At 36.3% G+C, this 15200-nt stretch overlaps 1 protein-coding gene across 1 annotated transcript in view; it reads right to left on the reverse strand.

Moving 5' to 3' along the window:
- The window catches only part of dlg1 (discs large 1), a 134075-nt gene extending 119404 nt beyond the window's left edge, over positions 1 to 14671 (reverse strand). The window contains exons 1-2 of the mRNA XM_070110166.1: positions 14524 to 14671; positions 48 to 395 (exon numbers count right to left, since the gene is read on the reverse strand). Of these exons, the coding sequence (XP_069966267.1) occupies positions 48 to 66 (19 nt within the window). The 5' untranslated portion in view covers positions 67 to 395; positions 14524 to 14671. The remainder of the gene's footprint in view (positions 1 to 47; positions 396 to 14523) is intronic.
- Positions 14672 to 15200: the final 529 nt, after the last annotated feature.

Genomic DNA, 15200 nt, shown 5'->3' on the forward strand with positions numbered 1-15200 from the left:
ATATTGTTATTGTTTTTGAATTTTTCTTGATGATCACTGGTGCTTACCTTGTTTCTTTACAGGCATTTTTGTGTGATCTTAATTTTGATAAATTTTTACAACTTAATTTGGCTGCCGCAATATATAGTTTTACGGTTATTTATTTGTGGTATTTGCTTTACTTTTATTTTATTTTATAATTTTTTTGCTTTTGTTTTGGAACTGCTGGTGATTTGTTCGAAGAGAATTTTGTGTGTTGCGGCAGTTTTTTTGCTTTTAATTAATTAATATTCGCATAAATTTTTGGTTTTTAACTGTTGTCTCACGTCTCGACTTTGCTGGATTGGATCCACGAAACACACTCCTACAGCTCAACACAATACGACGACAACAACAACAACAACAAAATATATGCGCTATGTGGAAAAGAAAAAAGGGAATGAAAGAAATGGTAACAATGTATTTAAAAATAAAATAAAAGGTATTTAAAAAAAAATTAAAAGGTGTTAAAAATAAATAAATTTTACAAAAACGAATTTATTTGAGTTGTGAAATATTTTCTGTATGCGCGAAAAATGTGCATTTTAGCAAAAATTTCCATGCGCCGAAACGGAACTGAATTGCATTTATTATACTAAGAAATTCCTGCTTTTGGACGCGAAAATAAGTATTAGAAAATATATGTTTAGTTGTTGTTTAAATGACAAAGTTTCCAATTTATGAGACATATGAGAATTTTGAATGTTTGTTTTATTCTCTTAAGCTCGCTGGTCTCTTTTTTAAATAAGGTCTTTTCTAAAAATACTAAGAAATACAGCAGTCGCGACTCGCTAAACGACCATTAATGTCGGGCGTATAAAAAATTATGCCTGCAACAATAACAACGTTTGTGTAGTGATCTGTAGCGTGTTGGTGTCTGTAGAATTAGTGGAAGTGCGAGCGAGGAGCGCACAGTTGGGAGGGACGTTGGCACACGAAAGGCGAAACCGCACTTGCTGGCTGTGGGGCGATGATGACGTTGATGTTGACGTTGGCGATTTAAGATTTTTGCGAAGACGTTGACGGCGTCAATGGCAACGTTGGTGGGACATAATCTCGTCTCGGCTGTGCAGCACATCCACGAACAAATAAACAAAGTGACGGTTAGAAATATTTGTTTTTGTTTAATTTTACAACGCACTGTTGTTATTCGAGCGAATGATGGACCGCCTTGAATTTCGCACATACCGCAAAAATCGTGTTTTTCGAAAATCGTGTTGAACGAAAAAATAATAAACACATATAAATGTATGTATGTAGGAGATTTTTCAATATTTCAATACGCGACGCTTCCTTGGGGCTGCCAGTGGCACATGATTCGGCGAGGTGGGTCGGCGCATCCACCTTCGTAAAAATTCCGACACCGATTTATTATCACTTTTGTATATTATTGTTTTTTGTTTTTGTTGGTTTTCGATTTTTTTTTTGTTTGTTTTCGTCGTCTGGCTCTGGTGTTTGTGTGTATATATATTTAGTTCTCCGTGTTCACAGAGCAATTCATAATTTGTTGCAGACACCTTGAACATAGTAAGTCACCGAGGGTGGTGAGGGGTGAAGTGTACAATTTTTTTGATGGTTTTTACCAATTAATATTTTGTGTCTCGTTAAATTTTCACAGCTATTTTGTATTTTGCACATTTCAGTTTTTTTTGTACTTTTTGGTTTGATTTGCCTTTTTTCGAATTTGCCTACGACATTCAACATATTGTTTTTGGTGTAATTCAATTTGGCAAGCAGCAGAGCAATATCCATATTTATTATTGCAAATAATTTTGCGTCTATGCACGTCAGAGCATCCATTGGCTGTCGTAATCGTCTATCCAACTGTCTAGATCATTTAAAAATATATTTCGTTTATACGGAAATATGTATATTTACATAGCAGTAAAAGACATAACCTTAAAAATTTTGTGAAACCAATAAGACTAAGATTTAATGTCTTGGTGATTTTAGAGTAAAAATCCAAAAAAGTTATCCGAGAAAAACTTTTTCATACTCAGCCCCAACAACAACAATGATTAAATCTGATTTACGTAGTTTCGGTCCGATTGCTACGTTGATTTTTTCCAGGTCAGTAAAAGATAGTTTACCCGACTGCAAGTTGAAGCTGATTTATATATTACTTTTTAGGGAAATTTTTGAAGAGGACATTTTATTTTAAATACCCACAGTAGTTTCAGTGCAATCTGTGACTAGTTTGGGTCTCCTGAGTTATGGAGGATATCACAAAAAAATTAGCCCCAACGATCAACAAGTGAAAACACAAAGTATCACAACTGTGGCTGAAGCATATTTATTAGAAACTTGAAGGTCCCACCCACAACTTGCTGTGGCTAAGATGAAATTTCATTATATTTTATTATTTATCACGGCGATTAAATACACGCTTCCAAGTACACAATCACAAATTCCAACGATTACGATCAAAATACGATTGAGAATCGATTGTATTGTGACATGTGAGGCGTAATGTAAACCAGCACCCTGCCATACCTATAACTTATAATGCATAACATTGCAGGAAGAGAGTAGAACGGGCGCGTCGCATGACCTACATATGTCTAATCATATGGTAATGTTTTGTTCAACATTCATCGAAAGTAATTGCAAAATCGACGGTGATTTTGCAAAAAAAAGCCTTAGCACCTTCTGCAGGAATAAGCGAATAACTGTGCAAATTTTCACGCCTTTCCGTGCTGTGGTTCTGCGAGTACATAACGTAATAGCGCTTTATTTTTCTAAATGTATAGGATTTATACATAGGTATATGAAAATGTTATACAAGCGATTATTAGTGTTCGTTAAAAGTCCGATCTTGGATTTCCATAATTTAGTGATCGTAAACGAATCATGGTATACGAGTATTAAGTTTGCTACGAAGTTTGTAATACCCAGAAGAAAACGTCGAAGACTCTGATTCGATTTGGCCATGCCCGTCTATCTGCCTGTCCGTATATACTCGTGTTAGTCCCTCAGTTTTTGATATATCGATCTAAAATTTTGCGCATCTCCCCTCCTCCTCACGAATCTGCTTATTTCCCGGAATCGCCGATATCGGACCACTATAGCATATAGCTGCCATACAAACTGATCGATCAAAATTGAGATACAAATCTTTTCATACCCTTTATTGCCATAGAAATGCACTTGTTAAGGGTATTATAGCTTCGGTGAAGCAGAGCTCAACGGGTTTTCTTCTTTGAATTACAGTTAAATATAGGAGTGTGTCTGCCTGTCAACATATCCCCACTCGGTAGCTTTTTGAAGCACTAACGGTAATAATTTGCCTTAAAGAGGATAAAACGATCCTCAGTAAATATTATCCTAAGTCTGTATTGACCCTAAGACTCGCACGGATTATATTCCTTCATACATGTGCATATGTAGTGCAAAGAAAGGCTTAAATCGAATAAACTGGCAAATCAAACAAAAACAAACAGTTCTATATAAGGGGCACCTACTGTTCAATTAAAAAAAAAACGATTTTTTCATAGTATATCGATAGGACCTTTAAAACTAAAATAGTAAATTTCAAATCGATATCTCAAACAGTTTTGAGTTGCAGTCATTTAAAGGTTTGAGCAGCTCCATGACTTTATCTCTAAAAGCCTTTTTCTTGAAACAGCATTTTTCGAATTTGGTGAAGTGATAACTCGAAGGCAAATGATCCGATCATCATGAAATTTTTCTCTACCTCTGTCGTATATAATTCTATATACAATGACCGTGGACTGATCAAAAATTGAAAATTGGATAAAATTCAACTTTTTGAACGCCGTGTTGTCATTTTTTTGTTTTTTATTTTTAGGTTTCATCCACGGAGAAGTCCGGAATCACAACCGCAGTAGAGGACCTTTGTTTAGGCGCTGTCGGAGATTTCATATAACCCAAAAAATTTTTTTTTTGTTCAAAAATTTCACTGTTTATTTTCGAAACATGTGTAAATATATGTATATATTTTTTTTAATTCCCAAAAATTTATGTTTTTTTAGGCTGTCACACCAGGTGTGCCCCTTTATGAACTCTCTGCCTATATATACGCGAATTAGTCCCTTAGTTTTTGAGTTCTCGATTTTCCTTTTTTTCCCCAAGAAGCTGTTCAGCTGTTGGCATCGCCAATATCGGACCACGATATCATTTAGTTGTTATATAAACTAGCCGATCAAAACTAAGTTCATGTATGGAAAACTTTGTTATTTGACAAGATATTCTCACGAAATTTAACATATATTGCTGTCCAAAAAAGCGCTGTAATCTCCGAGTATATACTTTAGATCGGACTACTATAGCATATAGCTGCCATACAAATTTATCTATCAAAATCAAGTTAAAGATATTTTTATACTCTTTATGCTATAAGAAATACACCTGTGGGAGTATTATAGCTTCAATGCAGCCGAAGTTAAAATTTTTTCATGCTAAGCATGAATAAGGAATAAATAACAGGCGAATTCACAGCGGGTCTACCACACCGCATATTCCTTAATTTTAGCTATTTTCCACTACTGCCCGTTTCTCGACTCAAATTAGTGTGGGCTTGATTTTCAAAGAAAAAAGAAAAAACAATTATCCTGTGAATTACTTAGAAGTCGAACAAGTGACATGTATGTATGTGCTGATGGAATTTTTCAGTGCCCTACTGTCACTCGGTCAAGCCAATCTCGAAAACTACAAATAGGTTTTTTTGGAAGTGACACATAGTACACAATATTAGAACTCCATTCATATTATTAAATATTTGTAATATTAAGGATTTATTAAAACTATATGTTCCGTCCAGAGATCGCGTTAAGATATTTGCTCAACGAGTGCCAAAAGAGAGCTTCATGTCTGGAAACCGTATGGAAACATATTGGAAAAGGGAAAAAAATATTCAACAACATAGCATAATTCATTCATTTCATTGTGGAACAAAAAATATTGAAAAGTCACTGACTTATGAAATTTTCGTAATATTTTCAAAAGTTCTACAGTTATTTTTGCATTTTTCCTTCAAATTACACAATTCTGGTCTTTTATTTACCTTCCTTCCTTTTTTTCGCACAGCTCTCTACACTAATCCTCAGTTAAGATAAGATACAAATCGCCGCGATGCACAATTAAATGATATGTATCCGCACTGTCGGCAATTTTAGAGACACACAAAGCTAATAAAAGTTCCCTAACACGCGCCCATGCACACACAAGCGCACACAAACACAAAAGAAAAACGAAAAAAGAACTTTCCATATCGATTAAATTCACGCGAATGGTCGTAACGAACGAACCACGAAGCTTTAGGGATGCTGCAACGAGCGAAATATGTCAGACCCAGTTAGGCAGGCAGCGTATGTACACGTACATACATGTGGCGTAGCGAGCTTGAGATCGTGCGTATACTTCCCGCATGACCGCAAGCCCGACAAAGGGCAAATGTGAATGGCGGAAAGCGGGTATTTGCAAAAGTTTGAAGCTGTTTGGGTAGGTTAGTAGTAAGAGCATAGTAAAAAGTTTGATTTGTTGAATGATGTAACAGAAGCTTTTTTTGTTTTCACAAGTTTTATTCATGCCTTCTGGTTTTCCAGATTTATTGATTACATAGAAGCTTATTCTAGTTGGAAGTTAGGTTATGTTAAAATGAAATCCTCCATATTTCATAAGTTCCGCATTCAAATATTTTTGGGGGAGATAGTCTACAAAGCCCAGTTTATGGAATGCGAGTAGACTAGGTAGAAAACCTTGTTTGTAATCAGAATAACATGCAAGACCAAGTTTCGGATCATGCCAAAATATAGCACTATAAAAGTATATATAAAAGAAAGATTCCACAGAAAGATGGTTCTATCTTACTGGTGGATGTCCCCGGGAATACTAGGCAATCCATAGTAAAATATATGTGATGGATCCAATTGCAATTTTTCAAGCCTCAACCTATGTTAGTCATACATAGATGATTACACGAAGGAGCATTTTTAAGAAGGTCTCGGAAAAAAAACTTTTTTGATGCCAACAAAGAAGAGATCAAAATCACATTTGAACAAAAGTGTCTAAATAGGGTGGCATAAGTTGGCGTTAGATCGAACATGGAATTTTGGTAGATAATGCGCAGAAGTAACACTTTATGATGTCATCTTTCTTTGCATATACACAGCACCATAGGTCTACTATCTTAGCTATAAACGACCTGTATCCCAATAGGTCAATCATAAATAATCGTTCATACTATTTTTGTGTCCTTTTCTTTAGTAGTGTCGTTATAGAACTTTATAAAGCTTTTTTACGGTCCATAGTTTTCGAAATGATTTGGAGAAGTTGAAGGATTTGATAGAAAATATGAATAATGTAAGCAGTGCTGGTCAACTCGTTCGCCTTTTATTACCAACCATTAGTAAAACTTGCTTTTGGTTCAACTGTAAATTACTCGTGAACAGAATAAACTTTGTTACTTCGCGTTATTAAAAGTTTCAAAACTAATTCAAAGTATTGCCATAAATTAAAAATACCAGTGCGAACCTTTGCTATAAACAATATACAGTTAAACGGCAGTGAGGTTTATTTACTACACATTTACGCAAGAAAATCCAAATATAAACTCAAAAAGTTAGTAACATTTTCGATAGAATGCCATTTTAGTTTATAAATACTGTTATAATAATTGACACCACCAGACGCCGCACGGTCGATCGAACCGAGACGGTCGTTAACCCTGCCGACGAGCCTTTTACAACAACATTCCATTTGTCTTCGTAATTTAACTACAACAACAGCCGCACGAGGATACTAAGAACAAAAATGTCAAATAAAAAGCCAATAGAAATAATGATAATGACTAACTATTAGCAAACGCCGTCGGAAAGGTGACAGCGGAGTGTGGACAAAGGTGACAATAGAAGCACGGCGTGTCTACAGCGGTGTTAGTAAAGTGGATGGAAGTAATAGCCCCAACGCCAATACGCAGACAAATTACAAACGAAAGCAAATATAGCTAAAACAATAGCACAATAAAGCTTTGGCTGAGCTACGCTAAATCATTGAGCTGCCACAAAGCGGTCACAGTGGCTGTGCGAGTCAAGTGCGTAACTCGTATGTGGTGAACTATGCGTTCGAAAGCGGTGCATCTTGGAGCTTGGCATTGGAATTTTAGTAATGAGTATAACTTTATCATAAGAAAACTGCTCAGAAGAGTTTAGAAACCAATGCAGAAGACTTAGGAAAACAGAAGGAAATGTCGGAGGCCCAAAAATATTTATATAAATGAAAGTGTTTTCTTATTTTGCATATAAGGCATCTAACAACAAATTGCCGTAACAAACCTTGGCCAAATGCTATTATTAATATATTAACCGAATTCTTCTGCCATCAATCCCACTCAATCCGTCTTACTTCTGGTCACAATCGTGCATTTAATATTATAAAATGGAACAGGATATATGTCAATGTATTGTGTGTGTGTATGAGCTGGCATGCGTATGTGTATAGGCATGTAGCAAACAGCGTTGTATTTGTTGATTACTTTTTATGCGCCAAAGCAAACACACACTCTCCGTGATGGGGTTCATTGCCTTGTCGCTGTTGGCATTTCATTATTCTAACACTACCGACGGCGTTCGGACAAAGCTACCCGACCACACCGAAACCCAGCCATTTCCACTTGTCACTTCCTTTCTCCTCCCTTAACGGCAGTCCAACAAATTTGCTTCTTATTAACGAACTGCCGCCAGTGTGGTAATAAAATCGCTCGGCAAGTGGCGGCAATATGGCTGAGCGTGGCCAATGTGGCGAGGGAGCGCGTGGTGGGGCGTGTGGCCAACGTGCTGATGGTGGCAGGCGGCAACACGAGGCTCACATAATATTTTTCTTTTTCGCCTCAGCGCTCCATGCTGATTTCCCATTTTGCATTGTCAAGCCATTTTTGGAGCGGAAAGGGTGATGGTTCGAAAAAATACTGCTAGCCGGCTTATGCCGTTTGTGCAAACTTGCCACTCATTATTTGAATTATTAAACGCATTGTTTTTTTGTTTTTGTTTCCTTTATGCCGTTTTCTGTGCTTTCTTTAAATATTATATATGCACTCGGTGTGTGGGTTTCTGGTCGCTTTTTGTGTCTTCATCCTCACAACGGGGTTACTAAATATTTGTTTTCTGTGCGACAATAAAGGACAACGTCGTCCTGAAAGCTGCCGCCTATCTCAATTGTTTAAAACATACAAATTTCAGATATGTGTGCGCTATGAGTTATAAAAAAATAACAGTATTTTCGTGCCACAAATATTAACATAAACACAGGACAAGGACTGCTGATTTCCAAACCTCAAACTGTAAGATACTTTTCTTGAATAAGTTCTAGAAAGCAAACAAACCCATTCTGAAACTGTCTAATGAAAAAAAAGAAAAATATGATTAAAGTAGAATTACATCTTCTCGGCCAAATTGAAAAACGAAGCGAAATAATTTTGAAGAATTCTAGTACTTAAGAAAATTTTCCATTCAAAAACGATGGCTCTTAACTCATAGTCTGCGAGTATTTTCAGTACTTAAGAATTTTTTTTTGTTGCTTTTTGTTAATATATTTTTATTTATTGAATTCGCTTTTACACCGCCTAGCAATAAATAATAAAATATTAAATCTAATTAAAACTAGACAAGCTCAAGGTTCTAGTTAAGCCTGTTTGGTGATATGTTACGTTGCTCTTTAGAAGGCTGGTAGATCTTTCAAACAAGGCATTAACTAATGGATTAGGATGATTACGGAGTTTAAGCTCATAGTTTTTTCTGCTTTCCTCTACTTATTTCTTTACCATCGGAATACCAAGATCTTTGTGAATGTAGATGTTGATTACCATACATCCAAATCGGCTTTATTATCGCGTTGTATAACAAAACTTTGTTTTCAAGGTTAAGTTTAGCATTTTTAGTTAATGTAATGTTAATGTCAAGATAAGTTACATCATTTGCTTGCAGTACTAAGATTTTATTCATTTTAATCGGCTGACATCTTTTTTATCTTAGTGAAAATGTAACATGCTTACAGTTTTCTTCATTTACATTTATTCGACAGTTGGCTTTTTCAACCAAAGTTAAGTGCTCCTCTAGTACCCTTGACGGACTGGTGGGACATTTATTACGGCATACTAGGACTGTGTCATCCGTAAAAGTCGTTGTCAATTCATTATTACTAGTAGGAATGTCTTCTGTATATAAGATATATAGTGTGTGGCCTGGCACACTCCCTTGAGGTACACCAGCTCTTATCAGTCGTTCATCTTATACAAAATTATCCACTCTCCACTAAATCTCATATTTTTTAAATACAATCCGAAAAGGAATAATGTCTTAATTTTATATAAAAAGCCTTGAGCAACATCAAGGAAAAACTTGCTTTACAGTGCCATGCCATACACGAGACCCGAATTGGTGCGTTGAAACCATTAAACATATTTTTTAATATCAAGAACCTCAAACTTTAGTCTTTTCCGAACCACAACCAAAATTCAAAATACTATGACTTCCTGAAAACGCGCCAATGCTAGGGTATATAAACTCTTTAATCACAACTATTTAGATACATTTATATTTTCTTGAAGATTTGTAGTTCTGGCACACACTTATTTGGAGGCTTTAACTAGTTGAGTGCACTAAAGTCAAGATAATCCGTTCTAAATTACACGAAGTGTACACAAAAATGGGAGAGATGTGATCCAAATTATATCGAAGCAAGGGGACTTAGAATACTAGCATGATATTTTAAAGAAATCAAGCGTTATATACCCTAGTACATTACAAAAGAGCTCAGGCACCCGTTCGCTCCATTTGATTGTCAATGCTTAATTGATTATTTCCATGATTATTATTGTCAAATCTACATACATATGGATGTTAGTTCTTTTATATTTCGATTACTCTAACTATAAATAGGAATCTTTCGAAACAACTTACAAAATAATCGCATTGTCAAACTTTGGAAAGATCTTTGAAACTGGGGAGATCTTGAGTAACTACATTTTTCGGTCGAAGGGAAGTTTTGTATACTAGCATATGAATAATTAATGAAGTAATAATAAAACATGACTTCCGTCAAACTCGTTAAGGACCTCTCCGAGCCGTTAGATACCAGAAGAGGTTTTAGATAGAGTGATTTCCTCTCGTACGTCTTTTTCAATATAATGGTGGAAAAAAAATACAAGCCGCAAATCTGAACCTCAGTGGCACTGTCTACTCTAAAAGGACAATGCTACTGGGGTACGCAGATGATATTGACATCGTAGGCCTTAACGACAGAACCCTAAGTGCAGCCTTTTTAGTTCAGGAAAAGAAGCAAATGAGGTTGGTCTTATGGTGAACGAAGGTAAGACAAAGTTGCTGGAGGTCACACACAAATATTCCTCGCATCTTGGGAACTACGACACTGTTGGAAGCTATACATTTGAAAAGGTTAAGAACTTTGTACATCTCGGAACCAACATAAATTCCACCAATAATCGAAGCCTGGAGATCAAGCGCCAACTCTTGCCAACAGGTGCTACTTTGGGATCGGTAAGCAATTAAGAAGCAGATCCCTCTCTCGACGAACAACAAAAATTACGATCTATAAGTCTCTCATTATTCCCGTCCTATTATGCGGCGCAGAAACATGGACAATGACGAACCGAGATGAGAAAGCATTCGAGAGAACTTCCTTTGGAGCCATCAGCGTGAGCGATGAATATCGAAGAAAATGGAATGAATATGAGCTGTACGGTGAGATGGATATATGTTCTTCGACTTGACACCCATGAGTGGACAACGGATGCAAGGAACCCGCGCATCCAAAGCAAAGACCAAGTGCAAGCGACCTGTCTGCACTTGTGATATACAACGATTGAACTTAATGATCATATATAAAACAAATCTTTACAGTGATGTTGGCAGTAATTAACTAACTTACATTCGACCACTTCGACAAAAAATGTTTACACTATTTCGTTAAAATATTGGTACTTCAAAATACAACAAACTGAGGAAGGTGTGCCGAATCTGTCCACCGATATTATTAGTTAAGGCTTCTATAATTCTCAAAAGAAACAAATTATTATTTTAAACTGTCCAAATCTAACAATCTAAGGATACTAGGAGTGGGTAGTAAAAGAAACTTTTGAGGTATTGGACGTAAAAAGTTTTAAAAAATGCCAAACCACGCGAGCATAGCTAGTAAATAGACTACACTGGCATTAGTATATCCATAACCTCACTTAAATGCCTTTACAGCGTGACTTTTAAATTTACATAAATTTGCCATCAAAATGCTCTGCTGGCCTTGACAACAGCCACAAACTCGAATACACACACACACACAGAGCATTGCAGCCCTTTGCAGGCCCCATCTCTTCCCTCACCTGTGCGAAGCACTTGGCATTCAAATGCGACACAAACTCATTAAAACGGTAATAAACAAGACAAGGCGGCCACAATTTGAAAAGCCAACACAAATGGGCGGTCTAGAAATCTATTTAGTTTGGGCTGCACCGAAAAATTCAAACACAAATAATTGAAGACACTAAAATGTGGCCAACAAGTCGCAAGTAAAAGCACACACACTTAGGCGAAACACCTACATATACACATATTGGTAAGAGGGTTTGTATACGTAGCCAAGATGCTCAAGCCGAAGGAGATAGGATATGGGTTGGTTACAAAAATTACTTGTTTTCACGTTTTGTTGTAAGTTCTTTATGGAATCCCTCGACGAGGACCATCAACTATTTCAATACGCTGCCGTCTGCTTTTGTAATATGCGAATACAGTTTATGTTTTTGATATCTTTATGTCGTCTGTTTGCAGTGTGTGATTGTAACTCTTAACCGTGACAGTAACAGGCAAGCAAATACATTAGTAAAACACCAATAACTATGCAAATAATGTAGAGAGGAAAGTGGCAAATACGATTCGGCTTTGAAAAAGAAGGAAAATTAATGAAAATTCATACCCCCCTACACCCGCCTAGCAGCTATTCGCCTCTTTGGGTATTCAGTGGTGTACATATATACACATCAGCATCAGTGTCAGCGTCAGTGTAAGAGGTATGAGTTTGAGTACAGCAAGCATGAGTATCCAAGCGATGCATATATGCATGAATTTGAGTGTACTTGATATTACCCTGCAGGAAAAATATTGACTAAGTGGGCACATGAGTTCATATTATAGGCTTAACTAGTCACATGCCCTACAAACATAACCACTTTGTCAGAGTAGTATTATACGTATTATAATGGATCTCCGCGTGAGCATGTACAATCTGATAAAGGAAAAAATTCGTCACGAAGCTTGGGGTAGAAATAGAGAAAATTCATCCTTATCCGAAACCACATAGAACAAGAAAAAACGTTAACTTCGGCTCCACCGAAGCTATATCCCTCACTGTTGCATTTCTTATAGTATAAAAGTTTATAAAAAGATCTTTAAATTACATATGCGAGTACATATATACAGACTGACAGATGAACGGACAAACGGGCATGGCTAAGTCAACTCAGCTATTCACGCTGATCATCCACTTTTCAAGGAATAAAAACGTTTTTTGTTGCTATTGCATTAGAAACCGGTGAGAAGCAGTATATTTCCTACAGGGTTTGTACACACATTTAAGTGGGTACCCAGTGCCACTGCCAGTGCCGCAGCCAAAGTGCAGTGGCGAGGACGCAGTTGAAGAGTCAGTCGGTCCTTTTATACACAGTATACGAGTATACATACATATGTACATAAATAAATACTAACAAACATACATATGGTTGCAAATGTGTTCGAATGTTGGCAGGTGGGTCTGTGTGTATCCAAGAGATTTCTGTGGCTTTTACTCTTATAAATAGAAACGTGTTGTATAGATGGAACAGAGTCCTCACATATATGTGAATATATATATATGTAGATTTCTATACACTTGTATTTTCACTTAAAATAAAAGTATTTATTTTTATTTGAGCCTAAATATTTTGCGCGTGTTGTTGTTGTTATAGTGTGCGCATAGGCATTTCTTGCAAAAGCATTGTAGGCACTTTTTGCGGTTTAGATGCAATTTTAATACCATTCAGGGGGTTTTCATGTAAAAACTTTTAATTGGTTATATGTGCATATATGTTTTTGCTCATAAATATTGTACATTAATTATAATTAAGAATTTTTAATTTCTTTGACGCTTAGCATGGGAGAATTACGTTGAACAAAATGTTTAAATATGTATTTATGTTTAATTTAGCAATTTTTAATCTTTTGAATAAATAACTAGAAAGCTTTAATAAAATTTGCCCACAAAAGTTTACTGCAGCAATTGCCCGCATCTACTTAAACAACTTTGTTTGATAAGCGTTTGGGGAAAATACAACCTGCAGAAGACTTTTCCCAAAGAAATAATCCTCTTTTATCTACATATTTATATAAAAACGTATGAATGTATAGATATTATTCGCAACAATTGCCCCATATTTTCGCAAAATCGTCTGCACGTACATACATGTGTATTTATCATTTATTTCATTTATTTTAATTTTCCCTGCATTTTCACTATCACTTAAACGAACTGTCACTCAGCTGAAAGTAACTTTTTCATGTTGTCAGCACTTTTGCGCAATCGATTTGCTTTTTACGCTTTCTGCTACACTTAACAATTTTCCATTTCCCTTGTTTTTGTTAATACTGTCACTTGCCTGATTTTTTTCTTATTTACACTATTATTTCTATTTTTTTCTTTTTGCATATCGCAACTTTAGTCGGTTATCTCTCGTCACTGTTTCAACGAGTGCCGTCACTGTCAGAGTCACAGACAACGTCGTTGGCATTGTCGACGTTGTCATTGTACCTCTAAAAACGTACTACGTCAACGCACACATCCGCGTCGGCATCGCCGCCGCTGTTGCTGTTGTTGTTTGTGTAAACCTTACGCCGCCACACTGTCTTATAATCAACGATTGTGCATCCTTTTAGCGCGTATCACATTCTCTCAGGCACCAGCACGCGCCTGCACATGCATATCCATCCAGTATCCAGTAGATACCGCGCAACCCCCGCAAAAATATTTTATAAACACTTTTTCATGCTTTGCTGCCGCTGCTCGCAACCCACCCGTCGGCCCGTCTAATCGAGAACCCACTCAACAGTCGAAGCAACCTCGCTGGCAATGCGCGTAAGGGTAAAATGTGTAACGTATCTATGTGTGTACATATAATTTTTAGCACACATATTTTTATATACCTACATATACATATATGTATATTTACTATGTATGGACATAAGAACATTTCACGCTTTGTCCGCTGCCCTTTGGGTTCTTCCTACGTCAAGGTGAACGCTATATTTACATACATACACACAAACACTTGCAGCGCTTCGAAATCATATATTCTTTTCTTCTAAACTTTGCATTTTCACGTTATTCACGCACTTTTTTTTAGCATTTTTCCGCACACGATTTTACTCGATTTCTGGCATTGGTTGCCTCTTTTGGCAAAACTATTAATCACACTAAACAAATTCACCGTCTTATATTAGTTTTCATTACCTTATCGTCACACTATCGCATTTTCAATTTATTAATAATCAATTCCAATATAATTTTTCCAATTAGATTTTCCTGTCACTCTTTACTCGAGCGATATCCTGTCGATTATGAATTTTCTCTTCGAATGAAGGTAAACTTTTTGAATATGTACACAGTGAAGTGGCGAACGAGCGAGCGACGTGCGTTAGTGTTGCCAACGCACATAAATTAACCCGCTGTCACGGTATGGGACTCAGCCCGTGGGGCGATTTTGTATGTTCCGTTGACAAAGCAGCGTAAAGCGGAAATAACAAAAATGAATTGGAAAGGCTACAAAGGGGTAGTAATAAGAGATAATTTCAAAAATAGGGAAAAATAGCTGCCAACTAATTGCATTCCATGTCACGAGGAATAATCTCCGTTAATTATTTTCTAATTTATAATGTATTATAATTCATTAAAAGAAAATATTTAACGTATTCTTCAAACTCTTGCCGCAGCTTTATTTGTAATGATACTGATACATAACATGCACTGCATTACCATCATAAACTGTCAGCCGCTGCTCTCAATAGAGTGGTTGATTGTTTACTTGCACATCTATCAGCTGCTGGGGATTGCTAATATTCTTGAATTAATACGAACGAATATAAATAAGAATTGTTTAGTATTCTTTTCTATTTTTCGTATATTTATTG

This window comes from Bactrocera oleae, chromosome 5, assembly GCF_042242935.1.
Source record: "Bactrocera oleae isolate idBacOlea1 chromosome 5, idBacOlea1, whole genome shotgun sequence".
In the NCBI taxonomy this organism is placed as follows: Eukaryota; Metazoa; Arthropoda; class Insecta; order Diptera; family Tephritidae; genus Bactrocera; species Bactrocera oleae.